Source organism: Bison bison, unplaced genomic scaffold (assembly GCF_000754665.1).
Source record: "Bison bison bison isolate TAMUID 2011002044 unplaced genomic scaffold, Bison_UMD1.0 scf7180017864508, whole genome shotgun sequence".
NCBI lineage: Eukaryota > Metazoa > Chordata > Mammalia > Artiodactyla > Bovidae > Bison > Bison bison.
Window position 1 is genome coordinate 15,909,093 of NW_011495064.1, and position 18,074 is coordinate 15,927,166.

An 18,074-nucleotide genomic window follows, 5' to 3' on the forward strand; every position below is an offset into this window, starting at 1 on the left:
CTACACCTGTGTCCCACAAGTGCTGAGCCTGCGTTCTGGAGCCTGGGCAACAGGAGAATCCAACCGCAATGAGCGAGTGGCCCCCGATCGCCACAACTAGAGAAAGCCCACATACAACGATAAAGACCCAGTGCAGCCATAAATAAATAAATAAATATTGTAAAAAATCGTTTTCTCTGTTGTGAAAGAAACCTCTTCCTACCCTCCAACACATCCTATTTTCCACCTCCTAAATTTTGTTACTATGTTAATATGTCTTTACTCTTTAGATTCTTAAAAAAGAAAAAACTTGAAAGCAATTCTGTTACCTCCGTTAATAAAGGGATTTGTGGCATATGACTTCTAATACATTACATATGAGTTATGTAATACTTTAAATCTTAACATAGCCATTGCAACCTTTGTTATCTCAAAATGAAGTCATAGTATAGCCATAGTTATCTGGTTTCACTTTTGAATAAGTATGACACTTCATAGCCCCCTTGGAGCAGGAGCAAAGGAAAATATTTTGTCCTTGACATGTACAGACTTTTCCTGCTATACAGACTTTTCCTGCTATACTCCAGTAGGCAAATAATCATATTTTGTATATTTAGTATTTAACAGTTTCACCAAAAATTTGAAAAAAGACTTTGTCAGTCAAATAATCTTTTTTTATTAATTTATTTTTTATTGAAAATAATTGTTTTCCAGAATTTTGCTGTTTTCTGTCAAAGCTTTTGTTCCTCCTCAGGCCTAACTAACCGAACAGTAGCATAAAACAAAAGACTCAGTTTGAGCATGAGTGAGAACAAGAATAAGAATAGTCAGTCAAATAATCTTAATTGCTAATAAGAATGTGACACAAATGACTCTGTGTTGAATGTGAGGTGTTCTTGACATTGAACTTCTCTTTAACAGCATGAAAGTAAGCAGCTTTGATTCTCTTGGCTTTCCAAAGTGTCTTCTAGGGCAAAGGTCATTCATTTGTTTTAAAAGAACTGAATTCTCTGGTAGAAATCCCCAATTCCTTTTTATCCACAGTTAACTGATTTACTTCTTAGAAGGCATCAAACTAATTTTAATTCCTTTAAGTTAGTTCTCTAATGCTTTGATTGAGAAATTTCAGTTCCAGTCCTCCTACTTTTGTTTTTGTGCGAAAAGCATTTCCTGTGTCTTCTTTTTCCTCTGTCAAACCTACCTACAAAATAAAAAAGACCTGATTTCTTAGCCAAAAAGCATTTGTTGCAACCATATTTAAGTTTCTTTTAGTGATTAAACTTAGAGCGGTTCATCAGCCTTTTTTCCTCGGTGATGGAGACAACAGTGCCAACACATTTTAGTGTCCCTTCTTAGGCTCAGTTGGATTGTGCCCTGGTGATGCGCATTATTATCACAGCAGCACACAGTATCATGATTTGTCCTGTGATGTTTAGTCTGACCTAAAATTTATTATATTTTTATCTAATCTAGAAGTCAAGGTTTTATTTTCAAAGGCTGCTCATACCCCTGTTTTAAATAGTCCCTTCTCTCCTACTGCTTATTTATGCTTTAGTTAAGGAAGATTTTATTTTCTACTTCCAATGAAACCTAAAACTATTACTTCCATTTGGAAAGAATTTAGAAATAAAAGGGAACCTAGAATTAAAAACTAAGATTTAAAAAATGTATGGAAAGCAGTCATCTTACAAAGGTCTTTATCAAGTTTAGTGGTGCATTTCAAAAATTATTTTCATGTTGTCTGTAGACATAAGAAGCAAATAATTCTCCACATAATATTTTAAAAAAAACTTTCTGCTTACTTTTATTTATTTACTTTAAACTATAATTTTTGGCAAAGGATTTTAGAACTGTGGACTATGATACAACACATTGTTTTAAGGTAAATGTAGAAGTTTTATTCTCTTGTAGTTTTTGAATCTTCCTCTGAGATGCTAATTCTTAATACTTTTGAATCTGGACATTTCAGCATATGGTGTCCTGATTACTTCTTCAGTGTGACTCTGCTTTTTAAATGTTTATTTCAACAGTGTGATAGTTGTGACTTCAGAATTAGAAGTGCAGGGGATTGAAATGGTCTTTCCCGATGTTCAACCAAGAAAATAGCTATATTAAGCTGTTTTCATTTCATACATTATAAGAGAACATAATTCTGATATTTTGTAGCCTTACATATATCTAGCTTAATTTGGGTAGTAGTATTTGCGGAGGCAGTCCAATATAACTGAATGATGAGTTTTGGGGGTTATTTTTTTTGTTTTCACAAGAAAGATTTGCCCATTCTGCTCACATCCTAGTGTAGACTATATGTCACAGAGCCAAAATTTGCTTAATTTCTTAGCTGTTTAGTTGGAATTCACAGCATAGTGGAAAATGTTTGCAGATAATTCTTGCAATAGTAGAAACTTCAGTTGATTCCTCGTATTTCTTCAGGGCAGTGATCACAACCAGATTCAACGTATGCACAAAGCAGCGGATACCATGGTAGCGGCCGTCGCTGATTGCTTTTACCATGTTGGATCCATTGTCAGTCTCAGAGACCTACTTCCAGCTAGGTGCCTTGAACTCAAATAGCTTTTCACACAGACTTCAGGATGTGAGCTAAGGTATGGCCTTTTTTCATGAGCTGGGCCTACATATGGGTTGACAGTAACCTGCAACTTTTATAGAAAAGAAACTACTGTCTGTAGTTTAATGTCAGACGATGACTAGTTGTAGTGATCGTTAGGCAGGTAGTTTGTGTTCTTCATATATTCACCTTTTGAAGTTTATTCTTTTTCTCCTGTATATTTTTGTCAAAAAGACTTTCCATATAAAAAAAAAAAATTTCGTTAGAACCTACAGTAAAGGTCTAACTGTGTCTGCTTTATGATTCAGCCTTTATCTTTATGATGTATATGATTATTTCTTTCATGCATTTGGTGTAAAAAATATTATTTTTAAGACTTCTGTGGTCTTTTGCACTATTTTTAAAATATTGTCCAAATTTTCATCCTATTTGTACTATTTTAAAAATAGAGATTTTTCCTACTAATCTTTTAAAAACTAGAGTTAGGTAATTGGTATTTATGAATAGGGCTTGAAATTTAGAATCAGTTTTCCAAGGGTAACTTGCTCTAAATTGCATTGATGCAGTTTACTCTCCATGCCAGAGGTTCTTGTTTCTTCAAGGAGAAAGTACCTTAATTCTGGAAAAATGAGCTTCACTCCTGTAATCTTCCTTCTCTGCTTGTCAAGATGCATTTCTTTAAGTGAAATCTTTATTGAGAGTCTAATGGATGGACTGACTGATGATAGATTTAGGAAACCATCTTTATTTTATTATATCAATAACCACAACTCTTATGTTTTCTCGAACTACTGACTATTGTTTTCATATTGTTCAGTGGCCCTTCTACTTAAGAATTTTTTAGGCCCCAGGAAAAGCATCGTTTACAGTTGAAGAGAAAGAAAGTCTGTGTAAATTCAGAGGGGGTCCTGCCAATCAGCTTATGTGCTTTTCTTGACGCTCAGTGTTTCACACAGATTGTGAACAGCTATTGATAAATGCAGAAGTTGAGAAACTATTTGAGCTTGTCTACCAGAATCATTTTATTTAAAAAATTTTTGGACTCATTATTAATCTGTAGTTGCAGCTTTACTTCATAGCTGTAAGATGCAGTATCTTATTTAACTCTAGCAGTAAAATGTCTATTTCACTCTTAAAACATTCATTCACTGTATTCTCCTTATATATATATATATATATGCTAACATACATGATCATATACACATTTACACACAGAAGTTGATGACGAAAACGATACATAATATATCCAACTCTACCAAGCAGTTTCTGAGTAGCAAAGGAGAGTTAGTTGACCATGTGTTCTCTGTGACTCCTATACATCAGGGAGGGAAGAGAACAGGAAGAGAACACAGGAGAAAAGGCAATAAACCAGTGACGCATTATGGTTCTTAAGCCAGATCATCTTGCCAGGTGAGATAGTATATACCTTGTGGATAAAGTAGCTGTGGATACTAGTTTTTTCACACAGTGTGGAGATCAGTTCCGAACTCATACATGACACTAAACCCATTTACCTTTGTTATCCACCTCAGTGGCTCCTCTTAATTTATATCTTATTATCTACCTAAAGTTAAGCACAGAATTGCTTCTGAACAGATTTTTGTCTTTGTGATAAAGAACAGTTCATTTGGACATAGATTGCTTAATATTATTTCGTTAAGGACTCTTCTACCTTCTGTTAATCTTTTTTGAAGTTCTTTAAGGCTCCATGCCCACTTTGTTAAATGTTATTTTAATACAATAGCCACATCCTTTTGTTAGTAGGTGTACAACCTATAAAAATAAGTGATACATAGTCTAGATCATACCTTAGCATAAATATTTTAAATACATTTATTTATATGTGATTATAGTTTTAATTTATTTAAGTAATTAACAAAGATGTAGATTTTTAGTATCTAAGTAGTGGTGTAATGATGAGTTGAATAAAATATTCTGAGAGTTGAAAGAAAAAGGAAATTGATTTAGTTGCTGTTTTTTAGTGAACCTTGTTAATAAAATACTACAGCATTCTTCTAGAAAATTTGAGTATATATTAGACCCTGATTAGGGAGCAACAGAAGGATATCTTTTAAATGATTATGCTCTAAAACTTAGTGTTTAAAGAAAGATTCATTGTATAGGAGCACATATGAATTGAATTACCCAGTAGTGAACCTACAGTTTATTCTGGAATATTTCTCCCCCCATCATGGAAATTAATATACTCTTAAGTGAAATACAGATAGTATTAAAATGAAAAACTACCTATGGATCTTTGGTTTCCAGGTCTTAGAAAACAGGGGATCTGTTACTTTTAGATACAGAAGTCATGTCTCTACTTCTAGGTATATAGTTTCAGTAAATGTGTTTGTAAAGATATTAATTAAAGGACATAACCAGTAACAGGGTCTTTTATAGTATGATGTTTCTACAGTGTTAAACTTGTGTCTGTTTTTGCCTACGAAGAGACAGCCTACCCGAAACTTCAGTTATAGTGCTAGGCATCATCCTCTGACTTCAAAATGAGTCTAATGTGAACCACTCCTGGTATATACCGTGTGTATGTTGAATGAAATGCACAATATCTTGTCGAGTTTTAACCACTGTTACTTATGGAAGTATTTATTTTTCAAGACTAAAATCTTAATTTTCCTTGCCTTTCTTTCCATATTAAAAAAACTTTTTCAGATCTAAAAGGGAAAATGTTAAAACAGGAGTAAAACCAGATGCATCTGATCAAGAGCCGGAAGGCCTTACTCTTTTGGTGCCAGACATTCAGAAGACTGCTGAGATCGTTTATGCAGCCACTACCAGTTTGCGGCAAGCAAATCAAGGTACAGAACTAGTCCCTTTCTGCTACATTTCTTTTGATACAAAGATGTTTTATTTACTTACTGAAAACTGCATTCTCTTCCCTCTGTTAATGGTTTTCCATAAAGTTATTTACCTAAAGATTCTGCTGTGTCAGGTTTTCAAGCTAATTATGAATAGTCTCTAATTTTAAAATATTAATCTCTGCTGCATATGGTATCTAAGACTGTTAGTAGGCTGACAACATGCAATATAATTTCTCTTTTCTTCCCATTGAAAGTTATGAAATTGAAAAATGCAGTTGTATTAGATACCAAATAGTACATTAAATTAAAATTGGCATTTTCACGTATTAATAATGGAATATATAAGTGATTCTGCATCATCTATTGCTTCATTTCTGTGACTTTTGCATGAATGGATAAAATCTTTTTAGCATTTTAAGAATTTAAGCTTTAAAGTTGATAAGATTTTTAGCCGTATTTCGTATGAAATAGAAAGCTTTTAATTTTAAAATGAGATAATAGGAAGGTAATTATGAAGAATTTGGTAATTTTTTTGGCATTCAAAATTTGATCTCTAGAAGTATACAGTGTTTTTTTGTTCTACTCTTCAAAATATATACTTATTTAATTTATCTTGAAATATTAAACAACAGAAAAAAAACTAGGTGAATATTCAAAGAAGGTGGCTATGAAACCCAAACCTTTATCAGTATTGAAATCACTTGAAGAAAAATATGTGGCTGTCATGAAGAAATTACAGTTTGGTAAGTTGAAATCATACTCTTCATTTTTCTGATCTCGATTCATAGTTTATAATGGTGCTATTGAAATATGTTCTAGTAAAATTAGAATTTCAAACTTGCTTTTACCATGAATTATTCATATACTCTATATATGTATGTATGCACATATATTGTTGTTATTGTTTAGTCACTAAGTCATGTCCAACTTTTTCGTGACCCCATGGACTGTAGCCTTCCAGGTTCCTCTGTCCATAGGATTTTCCAGACAAGAACACATGCAAAAATTTTTATCATCTTTCTGTCTCTGAATTTATAGCTGTACTTACAGATATGTTTGGGAATCATGATTCAGTAGAAACCTAGGGGGGAAAAAACAAAGCCAAATGTCTAGCAAACAGGCAGAAAGTGGTTTTTGTTCTTTACCTCTCTGTGTCTCTATATCCTTGCCTGAAGAAAGCCAAAACTTGGGACTTGGAGCTAAGTCTGTAACTTTTAAACCTTTTTAGAGTTCCATGGGATTTACTTTTAGAAAAGGTAGTTATGCATAGTTCTCTTGTAGCCTTTCCCATTACAAAACTCTTGGCAAGTAAGGACAGATGAAAAGATCACTTAAGTACCCTTCATAACATGCTGGTCTATAAACAAACACTAGACTTCAAGTTTTAATAACCACTTTTAACTGTTATTATATGTCCTTCTTTATCTTTCTTGAGAACCAACCCAAAGGACATTGACGATATTAAAAAGAACAGTAAAGTAGGAGTTTCCCCCAAAAATGTAGATTTATGTCATACTGTCAGAGTCACAGGGCATAAGCATTGATTAATGTTAGTCGCTAGGAGGCTTCCCTCATATCTTTTAAAATCATAAACTCTACCAGTTGGACATGACTTTAAGTCTAAATGTAAATATATGACGTAAAAATTTCCTTCAGGCATAGCAATAGGCCATATGTGTATCTGGTGAATTGCTGTTTATAAAACTCAGAGGAAATTTTTCCCTGTATTATGTGAAAAGCAGTTGAGTTGGGCAGATGAATAGCTCTGGTTTACATATTTGCTAATTGAAACTATTCAGAAGTCTTGCTGAGACATAGTATATTTGTAGAACACTGTATAGGTTCTCCTTTTTTGTAGGCTATAAGCTTCTTGAAGGCAGATATATTTTCCTATTTATTATTTACCCCAAAGAACCAAGCCTAGGACCTTGCACTTCTTGGTAAAATTTATTGCATTAATGGTAATTAAAATGTAGTTTTAATGTTTTTCTAGATATTTAAAATTGTATGTAGACAAGATCAAAAGTTGCCATTGTTTCTTTGTATTTGCCCTAGCATTTGTAGGTAGTTTTAATTTAGTGTTATAAGTTATTTAAGCATCTTTGTTTTAGTCCTTTGGTGAATTAGGGTTAATCTGAATTAGAGATAATTTTTTCTTTCTGTTCTATATGGATTTAGCTTATAAGTAAAGAATAACTTTAAGTCCTTCCAACTCTACCTAAATATATTGTAAAGAATTAGCCCATTATTTGTATTCTGTCAGAGTATTTAGGAGATTTTCCTAATAATCCTCTTTTATCTTGTTAATTTAATTTCAAAAGTAATACAGAAGTAAACTGCAGCTTGTCACTTCTGTTTTCTGATTCCAAATCAGTGCAAATATATAAAGTTTTATTCTCTTTTAAAAATGAAATATAATGAAATACTTTACAGTATTTCATATTTTGAATTATTTTGGCAAAAAAATATATCATTCATTTTAAGAATAAATTTATCTACTACATATCATTTAAATACTTAATATAATCTACCTACATGTCCAAACTGCAAATTAAAAATCATTTCTGCCTTTGTCTCCATGATATATTCTGTCCATCTAGCAGCATTAACACATGTATGTAGGTATTACATAAACACTGATAAGTTTGCCCTTCTTTCACATTGCAGTCTCTCCATTTTGGGTGAAGAAGGGTTAGTGATTTCTTTATTTGTGATTTTTGTTATTATAACAGCTATCCTCCATTCTGGTTCTCTTTTTTTTTTCAGTGTTTTTTTTTTTTTTTCCTTTTTCTTGTTTTAGATACATTTGAGATGGTTTCTGAAGATGAAGATGGGAAGTTGGGCTTTAAAGTAAACTACCACTACATGTCTCAGGTGAAAAATGCAAACGATGCCAACAGTGCTGCCAGAGCCCGCCGCCTTGCACAGGAAGCCGTGACGCTGTCCACCTCACTGCCTCTGTCCTCGTCCTCCAGTGTGTTTGTGCGCTGTGACGAGGAGCGGCTTGACATCATGAAGGTGGAAGAACAACCGTTTTCTTACTTCTCTGACTAATCCAGTTACTCAGATATTCATATAAAATACCACTAGAAATAGCATGAAGTTTTAATACATTGAATAAAAATTCTGTTGACTGTTTTGGATATCAATGAAGGAAGTCTTTTTCTAATGTTCAGAGTATGTGAATGAGAGTAGCAAGTACCATTCAAAAACAAAAGATCTAGAAATACCTACCCCAAACAAAGGCTGTATATAGCCTGTCATAGTTTTAGAGCATATTATCAAAGGATTTAATGCTGATCAGTAGAAAAAAAGTCACAGGATTTCTTCCTTATAATCCAAAATATTTCTCTCAGGTTTTATACTATCAGTCTTCAGGTTTTTTTTTCCCTAGGTAATGTAATGTAATGTATTTACAGATTCATGTCATCTATGATGTAAGCAGGGGTAGTACAATAATAAATAAAACATGCAGCTTTATGTTTTAATACTGTGGTGATCTGGCCTCAGATTCCAAGAGATGCTGCAGCAAGTAACTTTCAAAGCTTTGATCCCTGGGGTGGGAGGAACCTTTCTTTACATCATTTAACTAATGGATTAAATAGTCAGTCTTCCTTAGATACACAGCTGAAACTATTGATCCATTGATTTGAGGAAAGCTTTTTGTTTGCTTGCTTTTTTGTTTTGCTCTTTTGGATAATTTTTCAGTAGAAATTTCACAGACCTTGCTTATTGACCACACATTCCCTTGTTACAAACAGTAGAGCCAATTATTAGATGATTGCCTAGGGAAGTATTTTATCTCTAAGTGGCCCACATAAATTCAGACTTGTGACTTTGTTATTATACTGCACCTAACATAAAGAATCCCAAGTTGAATCCACAAAACATAAATCTGAGTTTAAATTGATGAGACTGTAGTACCACTTGCCTCCATGCATAGCAGTTCAGGACCCGAGGCTTTGCTGCTTGCGTCTTGTACACTGAATATCTATTGATTCAAATATAATTCATTGAATAATCCTGATAGTCACTGTTGGGGTTTTTGGACTACCAATAACCCTAAGGGAAGGCTTCCCAAGTGGCACAGTGTAAAGAATCTGCCTGCCAATGCAGGAGATGTGGATTCAGTCCCTGGATCGGGCAGATCCCCTGGAGGAGGAAATGGCAGCCCACTCCATATTCTTCCCTGGAAAATTTCCATGGACGGAGGAACCTGGCAGGCTACAGTCCATGGGGTTCAAAGAGTCAGACACGACTGAGCACGCAGTGTGCATACACACACGCACATAGCCCTAAGGCACACCTGCTCTTCTCTCAGAACCTTTTGGTCATTAGTTGTTACATGAGAATTTTATTTGTGTTACCTATTTGTCTCATTATCCCAGAAGATAATATTTAAAAGTAAGTTATTTCTTAAAACATTAACTTGACAATTTGAAACAGAAAGGTACTCTTATACCTTTGAGATAGTAATGATGTATTAGAGTCTCAAATTGTTGACAGTACGGTAGAGATCATGAAGGAAAGCGCTTAGAAAAAAACGTAACTTAATATTTTAAAAGGTATTTGCTGTTGGGTAAGCTTTCCTGTTGGCAGTTGGGCATTTCTCTTTTAAAAGCCTGTTTTCACCAAAACAAAATCACTTTAATCGTAATTTAAAACCGCTTCCTATTCCTGTGTATGTTTTTAACTTTTACTTTATTTTTAGCACATTTTGATTGAGATGTATATAGGATGTAAGAAGATTATTATTTTGCGTTGTTTTTTTCAACAACAGTGTTGAAAAATAGTAACATAGGCTTTTGTATTCGTATGTGCATACTAGGTCCTGATAACTGGTCCTGCGGACACTCCTTATGCAAATGGCTGCTTTGAGTTTGATGTATATTTTCCTCAAGATTATCCCAGTTCACCCCCTCTTGTGAATCTAGAGACGACTGGTGGTCATAGTGTGCGATTCAATCCAAACCTTTATAATGATGGCAAGGTAATGTAATTGAAGTCCTTTGTTTTTAATGCCAAAGTATTGTAACCCAAAGGTTCTTTGTAATTTGAACTGAAATTTTGTTTTACTTACCTTCTTTTCAAAATACATGAGTTTCTTCATGTTTCTGTTCCCTGTAATCAAAAATCAGCCTCAGGATTGAGAGAGGAAGAACCTGAGGGCAGAAACACAATGGTGTTACTTACAAACCACTCACAGTTTTCAGGAGTTACTGTGAGGGACTGACTTGCTCAGCACAGCCTTGGTCAGTTGAGTGCTGTCCCCACTCAGAAAACAGTAGTGCCAGGCGTCTGTGTTTGCCACTCACCTTTCTTTACTTGCTGTATTGTTGGTTCCAGGTACCTTTTCACAAGTGCCTAAAGATACTATCCATGTTTTCTGATACATACCATTAAGTCTGATTTGTGTTAAAATTTTTTATATTTTCTTATAAATAGAAAAATTGATTCCTATCCCTGCCCCCCAAAAATGCATAATAAAAATATAAATGAGGTATAATAAAAATCATTTCATATGACAATAAACCTTAAAAATGAGATTTAAAAGAACAATCACTTGTCAAAGGAACTTTGATTTGATGAAATTTCGGTAGTAAATTCTATACTGAGTGTATTCAATGTTTCAAAATTACTCAAAGGTCAGAAGAAACTTCTCAACTTCACAAGCAGACAACGTCTTTGCTGCTGTGAGAACAGCAGATGTGTGAAGTTGATCCGGTTTATTAGAGATGGCCCAAGTTTTCCCCTGGTTTTGCCTTCCTGTTTTTAAAAGGTGCAGCTTATCTCAGATCTGTGCTTACAATTTATCATTTTGTATTCACCATATGCTCAAATCACAAAGTTGGGATTCATTTTCTGGTTTTATTATAGTATACTTAACCGGAGGTCGACCTTACTTTGAGAAAGCAAAGAACAAGTCTATTATAACTGAGCAAAGTAGATGAAATAGCAATGTTGACTTTATTCAAGGGAGAGATTGGAACTTAATAAAGTTTAAATGTAAATGTTAAGAATTATTTAAGAAATTATTAATACTTCCTTAAGAATTACTAGTATAGGTAACAGGTTAAGGACTTAAGATTCCAGGTGGTGTGATATGTCTGATGGTGCTTTAAATGATAATTCACAAAGCTGTTCATATGCACATCCTTTAAAATTATTAGTGAATTTACTAAATGAATTAATGTATTTTGCATTGTTATTCTCACAGAGCATTGAGAAAATACCAAGGAAATACCAATAAAAGCTGCTTTTTTAAAGACTGCTTTAAATGGGCAAATTTGTTGCCCATTACATAAAATTGTTAGTTTACAAGTACAGATAACATGTCCCAGGTTCTCTTTCTCCTCGAGTAAATGTTGGCCTGTGTTTGGCGGATGCTTTGAGTTCATTCTTGCTCTATGAGTGAACAAGTGACTAGTGTCTTCAAGTTTGTTCTGAGGCACTCTGGGGATCCTCAGGATCATGTCAAGGCATCTGCAGGGTCCTCCCTTTTCCTACTTCATGCTTGTGTGAGACCAGATTTTAGTCATGCATTTCAACCAAAACAATATATTACAACAAATGGAATGTAGAGGCAGATTTAAGTCAATATCTTTTTTATTAAGCTATATCCCATTTCAAAATTTTTAAAGAGATTTTCTTAAATATAAAATAATACCACTTTTCCTCACCAAGAATTTTGTTGTTGATGATGATGTTTGGAAAAGAGTCTTCATTAAAAACATATGTTGCTTGTATTAGTCTATAATAGCTGCTAATTCATTTTTCACTAATGAAGAAATTGTAATGCCACATAAATTTAGATCACATCTGAAGATAAAAATTTGTTTTAACAGACCTAACCTTAGGGTTTTGTTGGGGGCCATAAAACTCAGATACTTGGACATAATAACATTTCAATTTTATTCCTAATTCTGGGTGTTTACTTTTAAAAAGCACTCCTTTCAACTCTGTTTATAACTTTCCCCCCTTCTTTCTCAGGTTTGTTTAAGCATCTTAAATACATGGCATGGAAGACCAGAAGAGAAGTGGAATCCTCAGACCTCAAGCTTTTTGCAAGTAAACAAATTTCTCTTACAGTTTCACTTAGAAAATAAAGAACCATATATGTTTAAGAACTTTTGTTTTAGTGACCAAGAATAAACAAATCATAAAAAATAAAAATGCAGATTGATAGAAAGTACATATGAAATAGCTTATAGGTAAGCAATTAGTACAATGGAATTATATCTCATTTGGAGTTGAGATTCTTAAGACATTAAAAATTTCTTTTTGTCAAAATTCCCTGTTAAAAAAATCCCTGACTTGCCTTAAAGTACACTCAGGTGCAACAGGATCAGATAAGTTAGATTAGCCTCTCCCATCTCCCAGTCAGTCCCTACTGGTTCAAACTCAGGTGAGTAGAATTTAATAACTACTAGTATTATGTAGGAGAAGGCAATGGCACCCCACTCCAGTACTCTTGCCTGGAAAATCCCTTGGACGGAGGAGCCTGGTGGGCTGCAGTCCATGGGGTCGCAAAGAGTCAGACACGGCTGAGCGACTTCACTTTCACTTTTCACTTTCATGCATTGGAGAAGGAAATGGAAGCCCACTCCAGTGTTCTTGCCTGGAGAATCCCAGGGATGGGGGAGCCTGGTGGGCTGCCGTCTCTGGGGTCGCACAGAGTCGGACACGACTGAAGCGACTTAGCAGAAGCAGCAGCAGTATTACATATCTCTCCACCCATGATATGATTCTTTTATAATCTAGTTAATAATGGAACTCATCTGAGATTTAGAAGTACTGTCCAGGAATTCATAAATTTTGAGATTTGCCATTCTTATTTTGCAGAGCACTTAACACATGTATTTCATAGCCTTGAAATTTTTTAAGTTAACTTTCACAAGCCATTGGACTACATAAAATAAAATGTTCTATATTAAAACTATCCGATCAAATCTTTTTTGGCCAGTGCTTCATCTTAATAGTTCAGAATTCCCACAAAAAGACAGACATATTAATGATAGGAATTAACTGTGTTGCTTGGTCCTTAAGGTAACAGAAACAAACTGCTGTTGCTACATAATGAACTCCACATTTACAGTTTAGTGTTTATTTTAAGAAAGACAACCATAAATTATCCCCAGGTAAGCTTATTAAAGTTGACCTACCTTGAAAGGATTCTTTCCTAATTCTTATTTTGTATTCAGTGAAAGAGATAGGAAAGATCATTCTCTAGGATGTGACTCTTTTAGATGTTCTGAAAAGACCTTGCAGCGTTCCCATGAATTAAAGAAATGGCACTGTAATATAAGCTTTTTTCCTTTTGCTAATTCGGAGATCCAAGAAAAAAAGAGATTACATGATTCATTCAAAGTAACTAAAGTTAATAAAATATTTCTCCAGGTACCTCTTCTTCATTTTAGAAGTGATTATGTAGGGGGAGGTATAAATTAGGAGTTTGGGATTAGCAGCTACAAACTACTATATATAAAATAGCTAAGCACCAGGCTCCCACTGTACAGTGCAGGGATCTGTATTCATTATCTTGTAGTAACCTGTAATGGGAAAGAATATGAAAGTGAATATATATATTCACTTTTGCTGTATACCAGAAACTAACACAACATAGTAAATCAACAGAACTTCAGTTAAAAAAGATAAAAAGTAATATGTTCAAAAACTTTAAAATATTTTCCTACATGTATGTTACTCTTGTCAACAGAAGCTGTTTTTATGACAAATTTACTCTGAAAGGAAACTAAGACATAGCCTATTTTTCATGAAGTAAATTAGACTTATACCTGAGAATTGGAATCAATTTTTTGTTGAGTTTATGTAGTTTCAAAAAATAAATTTACAATTAATCTTCAGGTTTTTTTAGTCTAAAATTGTATTTGCTGGGACTTCCCTGGCAGTCCAGAGGTTAACATTATAGTTGCAGTGCTGGTAGCACAGGTTCCATCCCTGGCTGGGGGACTACAGTCACACAGGCCATGGGACATGGCCTAAAAGAAAAGGAAAAAATTGTATTTCCTTTTAACTTTTTTATTGCCTGTATGTCAAATATATACCGAAAATCCTGGGAGATAACGAAGCTTACTTGGAAGCATTTAAATTTTACAACTTTGGAAACTTGCTACCCTCACATAAATTAGTATCTCTTCTGTGTTTTCCCTTTAGGGCTTTTTGTCATATACATAGTTCACATGGTTATAATTAACATAGTAGATAATTATTTGTGTACCTCTGTGTTCATTTAACATTAGAGCATATCCATCTTTCTAGCTTATATTTTTATAATTTCTAATTGCTGTGTAATAATCTTTTGCGCTCTTATATAATGGAACTATTTCTCCATTTTTTACTAACTTTCACTTTCATTATTTCCGTTTAATGGATAATACCATTATTATATCACTTTCCCTATACTTTAGATGGCTTGCTAAATATTGATTTCCAGATCTGTGACAAAATTGACTTGAGCAAGAGCAAGAGAGGCTATACATTTTTTGTGACAAGAGTGAATAGCCTTGTCTTCTCCAGACCTTAGGGGAACTTTCAGTCTTTGCCCATTGAGTGTGATCATAGCTGTGGGTTTTTCATAAATTTCCTTCATCATGTTGAGGACATTCCCTTCTACTCCTATTGCCTTGAGTATTTTTATCATGAACAGATGCTGGATTTTGTCAAATGCTTCTTTTGTATCTTTTGAAATGATTTTGTTATTTTTATTTTTTATTCTATTAAATGATGTATTTTTTTTTTCTTTTTAATGAATCAATCTTGCTTTCCTGGGATAAAGCTTAGTTAGTTGGTCATCATGTGTGATTCTTTTTGTAAGTTCAGTTCAGTTCAGTTGCTCAGTTGTGTCCGACTCTGCGACCCCATGAACCGCAGCACGCCAGGCCTCCCTGTCCATCACCAACTCCCGGAGTCTACCCAAACCCATGTCCATTGAGTCGGTGTTGCCATCCAACCATCTCAGCCTCTGTTGTCCCCTTCTCCTCCTGCCCTCAATCTTTCCCAGCATCAGCGTCTTTTCCAAGGAGTCAGCTCTCCACATCAGGTGGACAAAGTATTGGAGTTTCAGCTTCAACATCAGTCCTTCCAATGAAACACCCAGGACTGATCTCCTTTAGGATGGACTGGTTGGATCTCCTTGCAGTCCAAGGGACTCTCAAGAGTCTTCTCCAACACCACAGTTCAAAAACATCAATTCTTCGGTGCTCAGCTTTCTTTATAGTCCAACTCTCACATCCATACATGACCACCGGAAAAACCACAGCCTTGACTAGACGGATCTTTGTTGACAAAGTAATGTCTCTGCTTTTTAATAAGCTGTCTAGGTTGGTCATAACTTTCCTTCCAAGGAGCAAGCGTCTTTTAATTTTGTATGTAATTGGATTCGATTCACTAGTTTTTTTTCCTTTTCTCTCTGTGTCAGGCAGCTTGTGGGATCTTAGATCCCCTACCAGGTATTGAACCTCAACCCAGGCATTGAAGGCGCAGGTCCTAAGCACTGAACTGCCAGGGAAAGTCCCAGTTTGCTAGCATTTTGCTTGAGGTTTTTTGTACCCATATTTCTAAGAAACATTGGTTTGTAGGGTTTTTTTATGTGTGTGATACTGCTTTATAAACTAGAAATAAATGCTTCTAGGCAGAAATGCCTTGCCCCTTGTTCTCTGTTAGAAACTTTCTTCAGAAGCAGACTACAGAGCCTAAGGAAAAAGTAATTTCTTTTTATTTAGATTTTGGGACCCACAATTACTGTTTTACTCTTTTGTTTGTACCCATAAGTTAAAAGTACTTTTGCCAGATTAAAAATCATCCACAAAAACTTCTGAAGGTTATATGCAATTTAAAAGATTTCCAAAATATTTGGAACAGTGACAAACAGTATTAGAATTGCTTAGTTTCTTTGTAATGAGATTCTTAAAAGAATATTTATTTGTGTAAAAATATAAAATTTTGTAGTGTTATGTCATAGGTCTCATATTCAGCAGTAACCTGGTAATAGTCTTGATTATTTGCATAATTTAAGGTCAAAAGTCATATCATTCATTAGAACTATCATCAAGAATTACTGCATTTTGTCAATAACACCAAATTTTACATTTGCTTATGTGATTGGTTTTTAATGTTGCTATAATATATCTAAAATGTATATTAATGTCTTATAAATAATTTGTTACAGTTGGATGTTAATAAAGATGTCGTGCAAGAGTAAACATACTTAATGTCACATAATCAACCATTCATAAACCTTTGTATAATATGATAATGTATAAATCCTAACATTTTTCTTAAAATTGAAAGTTCTGGAAATCACCCGTTGATTATAGTCCTACCCAGTAGCAGCATAATTTTCCATAGAGGAGGGTACTTGCTATTCTGAAAACCTAAAGCATTTTAACTAAGACTTGTTTCTTTCTATTATCCTAAATATGTTATTTCGTATACTATAGTTTCTTGTTACAGATTAATATTTTGGATTGTATAGTCTGTACTTTGCTGTTTGAAATATCTATAATAATTTTTTTTAATGTAACAGACTAAGTCAAAGAATTAAATCTTCTGACATGATATAATTGGAAAATAAAGGCATTGATAGAAGACAAGATTGCTGACTGGTTGATGGCCTAATAGCAGATGTTACAGCAAGGTTAAAATTTTTGCTTGACACAGTTAATGAAAGGAAGCACTTATATGATTCTTGATTTAGTCAGCCTCTGAATAAGTTATAATGCAATTTTGTGGATACTAACATAAAGCTAAAGAGGAGAGGGACAGTAAATGCAGCCTATGAATAAAAGTTTTTTTTTTTTTTTTAACTCTTCATGAAAATATCAGAGGACTGACTAAAAATCAGTGAACTTACACTATGGAATGAAAATATATTGTTTATTATTACATTAACTTTAGTATAATTTATGTACATAATATGGTATCTAGTAGATGTTGTTCTGCTAATTAATGACTCATTCTGAGAAAGCACTTTACCAGATATAGCTATGATGAATATTGGGATTTTTTGGGTTTGTCTACTTCTTGGTTTAATCCAGGAAGCTCTTAAGTTTTGTTGATCAAAATGGAGCTCATGCTGACTCCTGTTTGCATACCCATAAGTTAAAATATGGGTAAAACTAAGTTTTTCTTAGTTTCAGAAAACTAAGATTATGGCATCTGGTCCCATCACTTCATGGCAAATAGATGAGGAAATAGTGTCAGACTTTATTTTTTTGGGCTCCAAAATCACTGCAGATGCTGATTGCAGACATGAAATTAAAAGACGCTTACTCCTTAGAAGGAAAGTTATGACCAACCTAGATAGCATATTCAAAAGCAGAGACATTACTTTGCCAACAAAGGTCCATCTAGTCAAGGCTATGGTTTTCCCAGTAGTCATGTATGGATGTGAGAGTTGGACTGTGAAGAAAGCTGAGCGCCGAAGAATTGATGCTTTTGAACTGTCGTATTGGAGAAGACTCTTGAGAGTCCCTTGGACTGCAAGGAGATCCAACCAGTCCATTCTAAAGGAGATCAGCCCTGGGTGTTCTTTGGAAGGACTGATACTAAAGCTGAAACTCCAGTACTTTGGCCACCTCATGCGAAGAATTGACTCATTGGAAAAGACTCTGATGCTGGGAGGGATTGGGGGCAGGAGGAGAAGGGGACAACAGAGGATGAGATGGCTGGATGGCATCACGGACTCG

General features: G+C 34.3%; 1 protein-coding gene across 9 annotated transcripts in view; it reads left to right on the forward strand.

Annotated features, from left to right (window-relative positions):
- BIRC6 (baculoviral IAP repeat containing 6) overlaps nucleotides 1-18,074 on the forward strand; it is a 215,943-nt gene that overhangs the window by 188,078 nt on the left and 9,791 nt on the right. For 8 of the 9 annotated variants that reach the window (XM_010829827.1, XM_010829820.1, XM_010829819.1 and 5 more), the window contains 5 exons: nucleotides 5,219-5,364; nucleotides 6,000-6,110; nucleotides 8,168-8,385; nucleotides 10,196-10,357; nucleotides 12,358-12,435. In XM_010829827.1, the coding sequence (XP_010828129.1) occupies nucleotides 5,219-5,364; nucleotides 6,000-6,110; nucleotides 8,168-8,385; nucleotides 10,196-10,357; nucleotides 12,358-12,435 (715 nt within the window). Of the gene's footprint in view, nucleotides 1-2,412; nucleotides 2,586-5,218; nucleotides 5,365-5,999; nucleotides 6,111-8,167; nucleotides 8,386-10,195; nucleotides 10,358-12,357; nucleotides 12,436-18,074 lie in introns of those variants that run through there. The other variant, XR_824319.1, reaches the window with a different exon arrangement.